General features: G+C 48.7%; 1 protein-coding gene across 1 annotated transcript; it reads left to right on the top strand.

The window, feature by feature from the left end:
• Positions 1-6,302: 6,302 nt before the first annotated feature.
• On the top strand, positions 6,303-9,108 carry HASPIN (histone H3 associated protein kinase). Its single transcript, XM_054287336.1, has one exon. It carries the CDS (start codon positions 6,303-6,305, stop codon positions 9,039-9,041), a length of 2,739 nt encoding a protein of 912 aa, XP_054143311.1. The 3' UTR covers positions 9,042-9,108.
• Positions 9,109-17,072: the final 7,964 nt, after the last annotated feature.

Genomic DNA, 17,072 nt, shown 5'->3' with positions numbered 1-17,072 from the left:
AAATCAATTCTACTGCTGGGTTTGTCAAAGAATTTGTGGATGTTCAAACAAAAGCAGTTTTGTTCATAGCAAGGGACTAAATAACCCAAAGTCTAATTGTCACCAGGTAAAGATGCAAATAATGTAGAATCTCTCAGTTCTTCTCAAGGGACAGAGGCTGAATTTTCTGTGCAAGGTATTTCCCTTTTTGAGTTCCACATCTTGAATTTCCCATGAAAAAAACCCAAAAAAACCCAAAAACCTCCATTCCCAAGAGGGCTGTTTTCTCAGCCTGGGAATTCTCCCAGGGAGGATTTCTCCTCCACAACTGAAACTTCTTCCTCTTTTTTTCCCCCCTTCAATTCCTGCCATGTCACACCTGTATTCAATTCCTCACACTGCTGACAGTGATTGCCTCCTCATAATTCACAAATTCTCACAGGATGCACATCCCTGCCTGCCCAGGCTGCTCCTCATCTCCTTCTCCTCCACCTGTCACTGCTCAGAGCTGATCTCAGCCTCTAATGCCACCTGCAGGGACTGTGAAAATCAAACTTTCAACCTCTGCCCTGACCCAGGGACATTTGAAAGAGTCACATCTGACACTGGAAAGATTTCAAGATCAGCTCAGAAATATCTTTAAATTACACCCAAACAGAGCCTGTGCTTTGCAGGCAGTGGCAGACAGCCCTGGACAGGACATTGCGATTCACCAGGGCTGGTTTTGGGTTTTTGGGCACTCATCCTGGTCATTCCCAGTGCCAAATGCTCCCTCCAGGCACCCACTGATCCCCACCCTGACTCAGAAATGCTGAGATGTTCCTCCAGCACTGAAAATCTCCGGCAGCAAATGTTTGAGTGGTGCAGATCCATCTTGTGTCAGAAACAGGCGCCAGAGCAGAGCCTGAAATAGCAGAGACAGGGAGGAAGGAAAGAGGGGATTTGGCAAGGAAATGACCAGGGAAAAGGCAGAGGTCAGCTCTCTACATTAGTCATTTAGTTCTTGTCACGCTTGTAAGCAAATATCTGCAGAAAAACAAGGTGGAGAGTCAAAGGTGGGAGAGGAAGTTTCTTCAAACCTCAGCTCGTGGCCACAGAAATCAGCAATACCAGGTAGGAGCTGCTCGCTGAAGGTGAGGAGTTTGGAGGCAAGAACAGAGAAATTAAATGTGTGGAACCCATGAAGACAAATGCTCTGTTCAGCTCCTCTTGTAATCCTTGGCTGGGTCAATCAGCACAGCTGCACACCCAGCCCTAATGGGAATGGAATTGTGGGGAGAGCTTCTGTCCCAGTGCACAGAGCTGTCTGCAGGAAAGGGGAGAGTGCTGACATTGCAGAACAGATTCTCCATTTCCAGGAGAGCCATTTTCAGCCTTTGAATGTGCTCCATGTTCCTCCCCCAAGTGCTGAATCTCCCATTCAGAGTGCAGGAATGTTGTTATTATTAGCTGGGACATTCACCCACTGCTCTCCCCCTACCCAAGGAGGGAAAGTTCTTGAGGAAGAGGATCAGAGGAGAAGGAAAAATAGTGCACATCTAATGAAACCAAGCCATCATGCCCTGTTCTGTGAGGGAGCTGGCACTGGATCAGGTAAGAGAAATTAATAAAAGTGCACATAAAACACCGCTGAGAGACTGAGTGCAAGGAGAGCTGTGCTGTGTTGCCCTGAATTCACCTCCTAAGGTCAGACAATAAAAGCATCACTGGGAAATAAAAGAGTGTTGAATCAAACCCTGAAAGCTGAAGGGGTTTAATAAAAAGTGTATTCACATTAACCACTGATTTAAAGGTGAAACCCTGCTCTTGAATACACCCAACAGAGCAGCATTTACTTCTTTGGTAACACAGAGACATGAAATTGGTGCTGGCTTGGTACCTCTGCCAGCTCTTACCTTGCTGCAGGTCCTGAGGAGGAAGAACCCTTCATCCCCTTCCTTCATGGAAGTCCTGAGGAGAACCCTTCATGCCCTTCCTTCAGGGAAGTCCTGAGGAGAACCCTTCATCCCCTTCCTTCATGCAGGTCCTGAGGAGGAAGAACCCTTCATCCCCTTCCTTCATGGAAGTCCTGAGGAGAACCCTTCATCCCCTTCCTTCAGGGAAGTCCTGAGGAGAACCCTTCATGCCCTTCCTTCACCCTCCTCACAGACACAGCCAGGGAGCCTGGGATGTCCCCACCCTGGTTTCCCAGCTGGGAACTCCTTGCAGCCACAGGAAAATGCAGGAGCTGCTCAGACCTGACTCCCCAGAGGAAAAAGTGTCAGCCTGGCCCCTGAGCTCCCCTCAGGTGTGCTCTGAGCCAGGCCCTGGTGCTGTAACCAGGTGTTCCCAGACCAGCTGGGCCCAGCTTAGCCAAGCTGGGCCTGGGGGAGCCCAAGCAATCTGTCTGTGGCACTGCAGCCTCACTCAGCTCTTCAGCCTGCTGCAATGAGCACAGGAAATGTCTCTTTAGAGCTGCAATTCAATTATCCTGCAAAAAAAGCTGCCCCAGCAGGCCCTGGAGCCCAGCGAAGCTCTGCATGGCTCCTCTCTGATGCCCTTACCCTGATGCCTTGTGGAGGCTGGCCTAGAACAGAGGCTGGACAGAGCTAAAGAATAAAATAGAGATTTATTAAAAGGATCTCCACAATGGATGCACCTTGGGCAGCACAAGAGCTCAGCCAGGGCTGCACCCAAGATGAACCAAAATGGTCCCAAAATGAACCCAAGATGAACCAAAATGGGCACAAAATGCACGACTTCTCACGGAGTCTCTCACTTTTATTAAGTTCTGCTCCATTTGCATATTGGAGTTCATTGTCCAATTCCAGCTCCAGCCCATGCAGTCCCATCCTGCTTGGTTTTCTCTCTCCAGCCCATGGTGTTTGTGCTCTTGGGCCTGAGATTTGGATCATTTGTCCTTGGTACCCAGCTGGAGCAGGAATTGTTTTGTGTCCCTGCTCTGTGCAGAGAGCTCACCATGCCCTGATATGAAACTAAGAACTACACACTAAAGCAGCAGAGAATCTGGAAAATAAATATAAAATATAAAATATAAAATATAAAATGTAAAACCTGAGGCATCAATGCCAGTGCCCTGTGCTTCATAATGAAGTACTGATGGCTTTCTCCTGCTGAGCTGAGCTCCCTTTCCCCTGCAAACACTCAGCTCACTGCATTGCCCAGCTCTGCCCACAAACCTGGCAGCTCCTGAGCACACTGAGGGAAACCCAGAGTTTGGGATATTCCTGATGTATAACAAAGCCACCAGCAGCTGGTGTCACCCCCAAATGAAACAGCATAACAAAACACCTCCTGTCCTCCTGTGGGAGGCACAAAACTGTGAAGAAATGCAAAGCTGGATGAGTGAGAGGGCCCACAGAGATGAAAGCAGGAAACTGTGGCTCTGCAAACCCTCTGCCACCTTTGCATGAGGCAGAGAGAAAGGTCATGAACCGTGCTGGCAGTCCCAAGGCTGCTCTGGGACATCTGCAGCAGCTGCTCTGCCACCACACCTGGCCCCAAGGTGCTGCCAGCTCCTTCACCTGCCTGGGGACACGGGGCTCCTCACCCTGAATTCGCCAATTTTCTGAAAATTTGCCAATCTCCTGTCCCTCAGGGAGACACCACAACCTTGCCACAAAGTCAGGCAGGCTCCTGCACAGGGCACTTTATTCAAAATGTGGATTGCAAATAAATTTAGCAGCAGACACGGCCAGGCTCCCATGGAAACTCACAAAAAGCCAGCTGTGGTTTGGGTGAGGTGGGTCTTGGCACTCTTGGCTAATCCCTTAAGTGCCATCCAATTACTGCAAATGTGTTTGGCATCTGCTGCAGTGATGGCAAAGAATTAAATGGTCGATGGAACTCGCCGGAAATTACAATCACAGGGCCCTGTAATGCATTTAGGAGAAAAAACATCTAAAAAGGAAAATAGCATTACCCACTGCAAGAGCTGACCTCCTTGAGAGCCATGAGGGACAACAAAAGGGATCCAAGTAATAAAGGGAGATTAATTCAGAGAAGAAACTAGAAAATAAAGGAGAGAAAGATTGTTTGTTCTTTTTGCACCAGGCAATATTGGTTAGGCCAAAGGAGACAGGAGCCCTTTTGTCTTCTGAAGGTCTGAATGAGAAATCTTTGTTTATTCTGCTGCTGTCTACAAACACACATTAGGTCTGTGGGGTTTATGGTCAGCCAAACAGGACAGAAATAAATAAAACAACCACAAGAATAGGAGACAGAGAGAGGAACATTACCAAGTGTCCATCCTTGACTCTGGAATCCACAGAGGGGGAACTGAGATCATTTCACTGGGAGAACACAAGGCCTGGCCAGGCATCTTCTTTCCCCAAATCCTCCAAATTACAATTACAGATAACCTGCAGCTGATAAATCACCTAGGTCAGTCTCTCATATTAAAGAATTAAAGATTTCCCTGTGTTCAGTGGGGAAAGGGGAGCATTCAGGATAAAATCCCAGAAAGAACAGGAGGCCTCTGCTTTATCTGCATCAGTACAAGAGTTCCACACAGAACCCTGAATATTCTCTGCTCTGCAATGACAAACATCCTCCCTCTGCTTCTGCCCAACAGTCAAAACCTGATTTCACTAAACAGAGCAAAAGATGCAGAATTTAACTCTGGGACTTGATTGCTTCTCTGTGCCCAGCAAACGCCTCTGGGTGTCCCACTTGTTGCTGCCCCAAGGGAAGGTCCAGGCTGCCTGTGTGACCCTCAGGTTCTCCTCTTTCACTAGAGCTCTCTGCTGGAGATCACTTCCCCTGGTTTTATTTTTTTGTTGTTTGTTTGATTTTGTTTTGCTTGGTTTGGGGTTTTTGTTTGGTTTTTTGGGATTTTTTGGGGTTTTTTTTTGGTTGGTTTTTGGCGGGGGGTTGTTGAATTTTGGGTTTTTTTCCCCAGGGATCAGCGGAACAGCTCTTTAAGCTTTTTAAGAACAGCGGAAAACAGAAACGAAAGGAACCAACCACCAGCAGCTTTCCAGCAAGGCTCAGCTGCAGGATCCCAGTGCTGTGCTGCCACCAAGCTGCGTCCCTGTCCCCAACCCGAGCGACAGCTGCGACAGCGACACCCAAACCTGCAGGGCTGGAAGGGTCAAACAGCGGCCGGAGGGAGCAGGAGAGCTGCAGGAAAGACATTTTTGTGCTGTTCTTGTGAGCCAGAAAAGGCTTTCTGAAGATAAGGAAAGTTCCTCTCTCGAGGAAGGTACCAAGGCTGTCAGCATGGCAATGTGAAGAAAGAGAGAAAATAAAAATATATGAACTAAAATTGGGTCACAGAGTGATGTGGCTCCTTTACACCTATTGAGAGTTTTGTTTCTTTTTCATGCCTGATGGGCAGTGTATGTGTTTGTTAAGCAAATGTAAATATCCTGTAGAACTATAAAGGAACATGTTGCTTTAATAAAAGAGCCCATACAGGCTCCTGATGGAGCCCTGGTGCGACATCGAGCTGCAGGGAGAGCCGGGCATGGATAAAACGTGGATAAAACATGGATAAAAGATGGATAAAAGGAAAAGCATCACCCGTGGTCCTGCAGGGCAGGGCACACCCCGACCCCGCGCACGGCAGCTGAACGCGCCCTGGAGCCTCCCTGCAGTGGGAACACTTGAAATAAATCCTATTTTCAGACACAGAATTATGGAATGCCGGGGTGGGAAGGCACCCTAAAGATCGTGTATTCCCGAGCTCTCTGCTATGTGCAGGGACACGTCCCGTTATCCCAGGCTGCTCAAGGCTTTGGCCAACCTGGCTTTGGGTTGGGGCACCCACATCCTCCCCGGGAAACGTGCCGGTGTCCCCCGCTGGAGTGTGCACGGGTGTAACACACACACATGGGTGTAACACACATACCCAGGTGTAACACACACAGGTGAAACACACATATACAGGTGTAACACACATATACAGGTGTAACACACATACACAGGTGTAACACACACATACGCAGGTGTAACACACACATATACAGGTGTAACACACACATATACAAGTGTATTCCGTGCAGAGGTGTACAATACAGGTTAATTAATTAATTAATTAATTAATTCTGCCGTCGCTGCCACGCGTCTCAGAGTGTGGATGGAGCAGAGCCGACACCGATCATCCCGGGGGTCCTGAAACGCCACGGAAACGCCGCGCAGCGCCGGGAGACGGCGGGACACCGGGAGTGGCACCGGGACACTGGGAGCGACACCGGGCACCGGGGGGCGTGCCCGGGGGCGTATCCTGTCCGTTAGCCCCGCTCTCGCGCGCTCTCGCGCGCTCTCGCGATACCCGTTCGAACGGGCGGCGGGCGGGCTCCCTGCGAGGGCCCGGCCCCGCCATGCCGCTGCAGCCGCGGCTGCTCCGCACCTACTCGCGGCGCGCCGGCTACCTGCGCCCGCTGCCGCCGCCCGACCGATGGATCTCGCCGCCGCAGGACCGCAAGCGCCTCTTCAGCTCGACCTCCGCCGCCTCCAGCGCCGCCTCCAGCGCCCTCTCCGCTTCCAGCGCCGCCTCCATCCCCTCGGACGACCCCGACTTCTCGCCGCCCGGCAAGCGGCCCCTGCAGACCCTCGGTAAGCGCCCCGCCTGGGCCCGGCGGCTGCGGACCCGCAGGAAGGAGAACCGGGGCCCGGCCGGGAAGGAGAACCGAGAACCGGCCGGGAAGGAGAACCGGAAGCCGGAGAACCGGGGGCGGGTGACGCGGGGCCGGGGAAAGGAGAATCGGGAGCCGCCGGGGAAGAAGAAGCGGAGCCAGAGCAAAGAGCCCCGCGGGCGCAGAGAGGAGCCCCGGCGCTCGCCGCCGTCGCTGTCCTCGCCCTCCCCGTGCCCGTCACCGTCCCCGTCCCCGCCGCGCGGTTCGCGGCGCCGCCGGCAGGGCCCGCTGTGCGCGGCGCGGCCGCCGCTGCTGTGCAGCACCCCGCAATGGGCCCCGCTGCGGCTCAGCTCCACCGCCGACAGCGCCTCGGCCCCCGGGGACAGCCCCGTGCCCCGCCACCGCCGCTCGCCCCTGAGCCTCAGCTCGCTCCTGCTCAGCACCACCATCGAGGGCGGCTCGGCGCTGGGCGAGCCCCGCTCGCAGCACCGCGGTTCCCGCGAGCGGGGCTCCGGGCAGCGGCCGTCGCTGCTGAGCGCTGGCGAGGAGGTGCCGGAGTGTTTCCGAGCGCAGGGCTCGGCTCGGAGCTGTGAGCCCCAGCCCGGGCTGCGCGGGTCCCGCCGTGTTCTGAGGTCGGCGGTGCGGGGACCCTGCCCGGCCCAGGCTGGCCCGACCCCGCTGAAAGCCCCGAGCGCCTCCCCGCCCCTGGAGGGGGAGCCACAGCGCCTTGTGTCCTGTGACAGCGGCACTCGTGAGGAGCCCTCTGAGGTCCCATCTCATCTCACAAGAGATTCGGCAAAAATAAGCTCGAGCTGTCAGAGAGACCTGGCTGAGGAGTACCAACTTGTGCCAGTGGTGGTCCTGGACCCCCTGGAAGTGCCAATGAGGTTGAAGAGCATGAAACTCAACAACCAGGCTGATGTTCAACCTGCCTGCCTGCAGCCAGGATCTCCCGTGGGCCGCCAGGGGATCTTGGAGAACAAGCACAAAAGGACCAAGGGCGTCCCTGGGGAGGGCAGCACCTGCAGGAAAGCTTGTATCAGCGGCTTCAGTGCCAGCCGCTGGGGCAGGCACACCCGCCTCCGGCCCAGGTGGCGCAAGAACAAGAGGCAGCAGCAGCCCAATAATTCCCTTTTCAGACTCCAGACAAGGCAAAAACTAACTCGGAGGAGAGCTCTGGGGATGTCTGTAGGTGTCAGAGACAATGACTCTTCGCTCCTCAATAACTCTTATTCCTGGGCTAGAGTTCGAGCGTCTCTGTCCTTCCATAAAAAGAAGAAAGTGACCACAGATGAGAGTTTCTGCAGCAGCAGCCTCTGCACCCCCCCAGGGAAATCCCAGCTTTCGGGGTACCAAGCCAGCCTGTCTGCTGGCAAAGCTCAGGGCAGCTCCTGGTTTGCTTCCTCCATGGTCCTGCTGGCTCCCAGGGATTCCTCCTCTGTCCTGGAGCTGCTCCTTACAGATGCTGAGAAAGTGTTTGGAGAATGCAACCAGGAGGGCCCTATTGCTTTTGAGGACTGCATTCCTTTAAATAAAATGAAAGATTGCAAGAAAATTGGAGAAGGGGTGTTTGGAGAGGTGTTCCAGATTGACAGCGAGAGAGGACCTGTGGCCTTAAAAATAATTCCTATTGAGGGGACTGAAAAAGTAAATGGTGGAGCTCAGAAGAGCTTTGGGGAGATTCTGCCTGAGGTAATAATTTCTAAAGAGGTCAGTCTCCTGTCTGAGGGCTCTGTGAACAGAACTGTGGGCTTCATCAGCCTCTACTCTGTGCACTGTGTCCAGGGGGCCTATCCCAGGTATCTCCTGCAAGCCTGGGACAAATTCCACGAAGAAACAGGCTCAGAAAACGACCGGCCAGACTTTTTTGGGGCCCAGCAGCTGTTCATGGTGCTGGAGTTTGAGTTTGGGGGCCGGGACCTGGAGCGCATGAGGAGCAGCTTCTCCTCGGTGGCGTCAGCCAGGAGCATCCTGCACCAGGTCACCGCATCCCTGGCGGTGGCAGAGCAGGAGCTGCACTTCGAGCACAGGGACCTGCACTGGGGGAACGTGCTGGTCAGGAGCACAGAGCTGAGGGAGCTGCAGTACGTGCTGGATGGACAGACACACTCCATCCCCACCGCTGGCCTCCACGTCAACATCATCGACTACACCCTGTCCCGCCTGGAGAAGGACGGGCTCACCGTCTTCTGCGACCTCTCCACGGACCTGGAGCTCTTCCAGGGCGCTGGGGACCCCCAGTTTGACATCTACAGGCAGATGAAGGAGGAGAACTCCAACAGCTGGACTGACTACCACCCCCACAGCAACGTCCTCTGGCTGCACTACCTGGCTGATAAACTGCTGAAAGCCATGTGCTACAAGAAGAAGGCAACAACTCCTGCCCTGAAGAAAATAAAGACGCAGCTCAGCAAGTTCCACAAGGAAGTGCTGACCTTTGGGTCTGCCCTTGATGTTCTGCACCACAGCAGCCTCTTCCAGTGAGCAAGGACTGAGCCACTGGTGCTGCCTCTCTGCTTTTTGTTTGTGTTGGTACAATGATGTGTTTTGATTAGTTCCAAATATTTTTTAATACATTATCAAAAATTCCCCCCCCAATGTCTTCTGCTCTAAGATATTTCCATACCTGCTGGTTTTGAGGGGAGACAACAGAGCTGACTTTGGAGAAAGGAGGGGAAAACAGACTTCTTCAGACACAGTTAATACTCTGAATTTCACATACATTTTCTTACCATTTTAGCCTTAGATTATTAAAAGTTCTTTTCTTACTTTTGTCTTTTTTACAGATTCTTTTTTTAAAGGTAAAAGCTCTTCAGGTCTGGACAGCAAGGACAAGGGTTGAATATCATTGGCTCACTGGAGACAGAAGGGAAAATCCATCCTTTGATTTAATTTTGGCTGAATTTATACCTGGAATGAAAGTATAAAATGTAAATATGTGACATTTCTGTAAAGGGTTTTAAACCCACTAATCTGCACTTATCTGTTCTTTCTTTCCCCCTCTCTTAAGGACCAAGGAAGAGGTACCTGATTGTGGGGAAGAAAAAAGACAAAGTACCTGTGTTCCTGATTTTTAATGGTTATAATGTTGTGGTCTTGTGCACTGATAGGAACTCAAATCTGTAACCTGGTGGTAGCACTGAAGGAATTTCTTCCTTTATCTACAGAAGAAAATGCCCAAGGTAATAAATGTCCTTTAGCCCTGACTGCAGGTGGATCAGGTGCCCCAAACTGGAGGCTCTTAATTTAAATGCCAATTCTCTGTTTTCAAGAAGTCCTTTGCTAACATTCCTGTTTATTAAAGAAATTGGGCTAAAGAGAACAATAAATCAAAGTGAAATGAAAAGTGAATTAAATTCTGATCCAATGACACAGATGCATTAAGAAATTAAGAGGCAGCATCATCAAATTCATTATAACTGGAGTGCTCTCCATGCAGTCCAGTGAGTAAATGTTGAATTTGTGCATCTCAAAGATTCATCTTGGACCCTCTCTCGGAGTCTCCTTTTACAAACCCAACAAAGAGACCCTGGGGTGGTTTTATTGTTCTGCCTTCCAGACACTGCAGAAAGTGACCTGACAATCTGCAGTGCTGCAAATTATTAAGATGGAAATTGTGCTGGAATATTCCCAGGCATCCTCTCAACCTTTTTTTTCCCCCTCTCTAATTAAATAAAATCATGCACTGTAATTGAATGGTCTTAAAACCCACTTGGTAAGGCCTGCCGTGAATGCTTATCTGACATCAAGGAGTGTTCCTCAGTCACAATGGTGCTAATTTCATTTATGCTTAAAAAAAACCCAAAAAACCAAAAAAGATGGATGAAACCACGTTATTTTTTGCCTGCCTTGTTGCTTTGTTTCTGATTTGAGAACTGATTTTGGCTGTACAGGAGGGATGGGGCTTTGGCAGGAATTAATGCCAGGAGAGTTGACAGCCCCTGGTGCAGGAATTTGGAGATTCTGAAAGCTGAAACCTCAGAATGTTTCCCTGCAAACCAATTTGCTGATTTGTGAGCATGTAGTAATTTTCATTAATCAAAATGTAAAGCTTCTACCTCCCCCCAAAACTGGACATTAAATTCATATAGAAACCATTCCTTTGAACTGTGCCTGCAAGGAAGTGCAGCTGCCAGAGCTGAGCCCTCATTTCTTTTTTTAAAGATGCTCTCTGATTAAAAAAAAACACAGAAAAAAATATCATGTACTAATCAGCCCTCATAAATTTTAATGGGAGGATGGTGACAAAAAAGGAATTGGAATAGTAAATTTCCCCTAATCAAGTTAAATGCCCTGAACATGTTTTCATCTGAGTGAAAGCTTTACTTGGAACAGAGCTGGATTAAATATTTTAGAGATCTCTCCCTGCTGAGGAAAGAGGATTCCAGAACCCAGTTTGCCCCTTCAGAAAACACAACTTTTTTAATACATACCACACTGAAATCAGAGCCTCTACTGAAATAAGGAGGTTTGAGCAAAGTTAAATTATCCCAAGCGAGGGAAAGATTTTTCACATGGATCCAGAGGCTTTAGGAGAGTGAAAAGACCAAGCCTGGTTTTGTGTAATTGGTAAATCAGATGGATTCCAGTAGGAATTCTGGTTTCCAGGTCAAAGTGGATTTTGTGGTAAAGCCAGCAGCCCTCACTTGGATTATGCTTTCATCCAAGTGCCAAATCTCTGAAAATTTTGCTATTTTGATGGAGAAGACAGATAAAATATTAATTACCTGTGAATACTCTGTAACTCACCAGGCTGCTGTTAAAGCCTATATTTTTTTGCTCATTCTGGAAAAATCAGACATGAAGTCCAGGAATATGAAAATGATCTCTTGCCTTGAGAAGCTGAATGAGAAGGAAGAGAAGCTCTGGCCTCAGTGTGGAGAGAATGAAGAGCAGCTGCTCAGAGTATCATTCAGAGGCAGGAAAAAGGGGAAAATTGTAATTTCTACCCAATTCTGCAGTTCCAGACTGCAGCAGTTAATGGTGCCCAGCAAGAGAGGAGGCTGCCAAGGGAGAAGGAATTCTCCTTAGAGCTGAATAACAACACTGGGAAATTCAACTCGGCCTGGGACTGCTCCCATAAAACAAATTAGGTACAAATAGCCCAATAAAAGCTTGGGACTCTTGAATCAGATAAATCCAGTATTTAGGCTCTCCTCCTAACAAGTGCAATGCTCCTTGCCCTCCCTGGAGCTCCTTGCAAGCTTTGTTTGGGTAGTAAATCACTTGGTGGCTGGGCTGGGTTTCCTCTCAGCACTTTGCTGGGAGCTCTGGGGCTGTTCTACAAACTCACCTCCTAAAATGCAGATTTTTGGGGTAGTTCAGGAGCAGAGTTGTCACACAGAGCCACCTCCACTGTCAGTGGCACTGTCATGGTCACTCCAGTGTGGTCCCCACTGATCAGACAGAAAATGGGGTTTATTTAATGAGAGGCCTGCAGCATCCTGCTTGGAATTTGGGGGAATTACTCCTTCCAAAACTTTCACACACAGGACAATGCAACAACCCAATTAATTATTCAATATTCTTTAGGGTTTGTAGGAAAATAGTTCCTTTTCAATCTCAAAGGAGACCCCTCCATGCTTTATGTGACATTTTATCATTCAGGGGTGACTTTAAGCACTGTTGCACTTGTTCAGCTCCTCAGCCAATCTGCAGGGTGGATTTTCACCATGAATATTTGCCTTCTGTCAAATGCAAACTGAGCAGCTCTTTGCTGCAGTGGCTCTGCTGCTCATCTGCTCCTAATGAAATGCCAGAATTGGGATTTTTGGATGATTCTTGTTGTTTAAACCTCAGTCTGTGCTCTGGGATCTCCTGGGACAGCCCCAGAGATGAGGCATTCTATGAACGGGAGGTTATTGAAGGATGAATTGCAGGGAAAGTCAAAAAACACCACTGAGGGATTGAAGAAAACACTTTTTGCACAAAGAGGATGTGTTATATAAACTCTAAATGCAAAATCTGGAGAGTGCAACTCCTCTGAGTCAGAGGCAGATGAGCAGTGCAGGTGGGATTGTGGCTGCAGCCCCTGGGAGGGCACTGAGAGCAAACACAGATCAGCTCACATCAAACCATCCTCATTTCCTAAGGGAGCAGGTTCAGAATGTCTTTACATGCACACAAAATTCCCAACACCTCAATGGAGAATTAAAACTAAAAGATTCTCCAGTGATGAGTTCAGCTCCCAGGAAAAGGTTTATAAGCAACAACAAAAAAAAATCTTCACTGTGGACAAGGTCTTGGTAAATAAACTCCAGTTCTTTACCCCTGGATTGCCACAGGACAATAATATTATTTTTTCCCCAGTGATGAGAAGTTTTTCTTGATTAAATATTCAAGCTGAGGGGCACAGCTTTGCAGAGATGAGATTTATTCCTTTTTCCACTCACCAGTAAATATCTCCTGTCTGTGGTTGATGTTCCTGGAGAAGTTCAATGATAATTAACAATTAGATGTTGTGTGCAGAGGTACTCAGCAATGCTGACCAACACTCCAGAATCTCATGAATTATTCTTAGGAAATAAATGTACAACAACATCAGAATCCCTGAGGGCACTGCAGCCCCAGTCATTAGTGTTCATTACTGAATGCTGTCCCCACTTCTGTGTCCTCTGCCTTATGAACACCTAATTAAATATTTAATTGTGGTAAGGACTCCTAATTGCTACAAAAGCAGCAACACATCTCAACTTGACCAGAATTCCCAGTTTTTGCCTTGCCAAGGCACTATAACACTCAGATTATTGTATCAAAACACAGTTTTGCTGTTTTGGAAAATGAGGATTCTCTCAGGGTTGGATCTCATGCTGGTGAGACAGGGGACAGCTGGTCTTGAGTTAGTGAAGAGCAGATCAGGAACAAAATCAAATATAAATTTGGAGCTGAAATATTCCAGGAAAAACGTTTTAAGGAAGCCTGGCAGCAAGAACAAGAACTGCTCAGTGTTTCCATGCTGTGTCACCTGGAGCAGGCTGGCCTATTTACAGAAGTTCCAGTTACTGCTGGGAATGTTCAGAACACACAAAATCCCAAGAGCCTGAAGGAGCAGACAGCCAAAATACACCACTATGGGCAGAGCTTCAGGATTAAACGTGGTATTTATGTTTCCATTAGATAAACACATTATCTAGCAGTTCCAATCCTTTATCTGGAGTTTGTTTTCAAATCCAAAATGCAAAGAGAAAATCAAACCCATCTGCTCTGCCTCTGTCTGTGTGAGCTCCACAGGTCACTCAGCTGACAGGGGTCTGATTGAGAATGAGGGACAGTATGTAAATAAATTAAATTTTGTATAAATAAGCTAAATTATCAGTGCTGAACTGCAGACATCAAGGTCTTCTCAGACCTTCATCTGAGTTAATTCATGTTCACTATCTCATGCTTGTCCAAATCTTTAGACATACAAGGCAAAACCCTTTGTAACTTGGACTGAAGGGTTTATATTTCAGATAATTTCTATCACTGGGAAAGATTTTTTTTTTATGCCCCTCTGATGCTGAATTAAAAATAGAATAATGACACATTGCATGGAACACAGATTCTATATTTGTCTTTGAAGCTTTTCCCCAGCACACTAAAAAACAACATTTATTACCTACCAGAGCACAATCACGTCCTCCAGAGATCCTGCAAAGTCCTGGAGACCATCAGGAAAATCAAAGATTGTCCCAAGCAGAGGTCCAAACCTGCACTTTGAAGTGGCTTTTCAAGGTGGATGAACCAGCCTAGAAAACATCAGAGAAGGATTTATAGCAAATGTAGCTCTCTTGCATTTGAAAATATAAAATAAATTGTACTGCATGGTGTTTTCTGAAAACAGCAGGAGCTGAGGGGGTTCCCAGCCTGCTCCAGAGCTGGACCCATCCCTGTCCTCACCCTGTGACAGGACAAAGCCACGAGAGGGTGCCCGGTGTGTGAGCCCTGCTGTGCCCAGGCTGCTGCCTTCTGCTCCCAAGCACCTGAGCAAACTCCAGCAGGGCACCAAAGGGTTTCCTTTGTGACACAATTCCCTTTAATCCTGGATAATTTCATGGATCCTGTAGGATCTTTTGTTTTCTGCCTGGCCCCAGAAGCCAAGAGGACATGCAGAAAACTCTCCAAGCACATTTGTGTTGCCAAGGGGCTGCACCAACCAATTCCTGAACACAGGCAAAAATCAGAATTTTACCTCACTGGGACAAAAAGGGACAGAATAACTTTATTTCTTTATTTCTCCCCTATTTTCTACTGAGCAAGCCAGGAGCTCTGCAGTCCTCTACCATACAGGGAGAGCACATGCAGCAGGGAGCACAAAGCAGGAATGTTTTATTTGTCACTGCTCAGGCATGGTTGGAAAATCCCCAGCAGGGAGTGTTTACGCTGCCAGTGTTTGCACCTCTGTCTCCAGGCAATGGAGTGAACCCTCCCCTCTTCCCTCAACCTGCACCCAACAGCTCCAGCAAGGAGAGCATCAGTCAGCCCAGCAGGCTGCACACCCATGGGCACAGCTCAGACCCCAAATAAAACCCAACCTATGCTCCAGAAGGAGACAAGCAGCCCTTTCCCTGGAATTCTCTATATATAGCTTTGGAGAAAATTAGTGTCCTTTGCAGCAGGAAGGGCAATTTTTAGAACAAAACATCACATATCTACTTATATGTGGATCAGTTCTTATTATTTATTTTATTCCAGCCATCCTCAGGGACGGATTCTGTAACCAGTTTAGCAGCAGCAAAATCATTATTCAACAATCTGACAGCAGAAAAGGGAATAGCACAGCTGGCAACCTCCCTCCCTGTGACCCATGAGAGTGGAACAGAAATACAGCACAGCCCAGTTAGCTGAACTTTTCCCCACTCTTTTTCCCAATTCCATGATTCCTTCCAATGTATTTGCTACAGAGGTAAAGCACTGCAAGCTTGGGATGAACAAAAGGAAATGGTTCTGGCACTCTGCAGATTCATTCTTGTCCTAATGGATGAAGGTTTTCATCCAGAGGATTCCAAAATAGCAGAATTATTTTTTTTCTGCAATGATGGAGTCCCTGACTTCAGTGTTGGAGATGTAAACAGCAAAAAAACCAACACTGCCAGCTGGGGATGGCTCTGCTGCCCAGTGAAATAGAGACATGGTTCTCTTTGCCCAGAAAATCTAAATTTTCCAAGGATTCTGAGGAAAGAGAGCAACAAACCCCATGGACATTTTCCTCTCTGTGTGTTCAACATTTGACAACCATCCTCACAGACCAGAAATGCTGTAACACCCCACATGCCACAAATCTCAGCTGAAAAAAAGAGAAAATATTATGGCAAAAGAGGAACCAAGAAAAACCCCTTTGCACTCAGATTTAGTGAGAGTTCTGTTCCACCCCCAAGGCAGCCACAGCCACATTTTCTGAGCCTTTGCCTGCTCCTGTCTAGCCCCAAGTTTGGGGGATTTTTGAGCTGTAGAAGCAGAAGTGAGGTTGCAAAGAGCAAGTTTTCTTTTCAAATTAATTTTTTTTCTCCCATTGTAATTTTTGTTTTAATCCCAGAGCAAGAAATGAAATTTCTTGAGCACAGCAAAGCCCCAAAAAGTGAGAGGCAGCCCCAGGAGGAATCCAGCTGCAAACTCCACCAGCTGCAGCCCTTCAGCCCCAGCCCTGGGCAGCTCCTGGGACTTACAGAAAGCATCTGCTCTTTGTCCCAGCTCTGGGGCTGTCACATTTCAAAGGCTCCCTCTGCGAGCTCCAGAGGCAATGGAAAATATGCTCAGCTGCAAGTGGGGTCACAGGGAGATGGAGAGGGAGGAACCAGCTCGTGGATCCAGCTCCCAGTGCTGGCTCCAGCTTCAGAGCAGCCTTTGGAAAAACAAGGGGGGGAAACTCACCAAAGTGTGCAAAGCATCTGAAGAACAAGGAAGGTTTGATTCCATCTCTGCCCCTGAGGAAAATAGGGAATTAGGAACAGAGCAGAGATGGGGTTTTTTTAGGAAAATTGCAGAGAACTCAGAGCCTTCCACAGAGGGAGCAAGGAGCAGGCAGAGTGTGCTGGGGTAAAGGAGGGGTTTGGATGCTCAAGGTTCATCTCTCACCTGCCAGGAGCTGAGGAACTCTGGCCAAAGCACACCCAGAGGGTTTGGACAGCCCTGGAGCTGCACTGGGAGCTGCTGGTGCCTTCCCATGGCAGAGCCTCTGTGCTTCAGACAGAGCAGGGAAACTGCAGCTGCTCCTCCACTGCCATTTGTGAGAGATTCTATTGTTTAGTCAGGGCCCTGCAAAACCTCCCCTGTGCACAGAAAATTCTCAGTGGGGTTTACCTGCCAGGGGGAGAGGGAGAGGACAGCTCACCTGTGGAGAAGTTCTTGTGTAAATGACTGAGGGGTTTCCTGGCAAAACATTGGCATCTGTTAAGAGTGGACCCCAAAATTCTCTGGGGCCTCTGAACCACCATCCTCCATCCATGAGAGTGCTGGGGTGGGACTGGGAAGCTCTGGGGATGCCAAAGCCCTGCCTCACAGCAGAACATTCCTGATGCAGATCAAAAGACAAATGAG

Source organism: Melozone crissalis, unplaced genomic scaffold, assembly GCF_028551555.1.
Source record: "Melozone crissalis strain CALT ecotype California unplaced genomic scaffold, PUWL_Pcris_2 ptg000057l_1, whole genome shotgun sequence".
NCBI classification, from domain to species: domain Eukaryota; kingdom Metazoa; phylum Chordata; class Aves; order Passeriformes; family Passerellidae; genus Melozone; species Melozone crissalis.
This window is presented reverse-complemented; position numbering and strand designations above follow the sequence as displayed.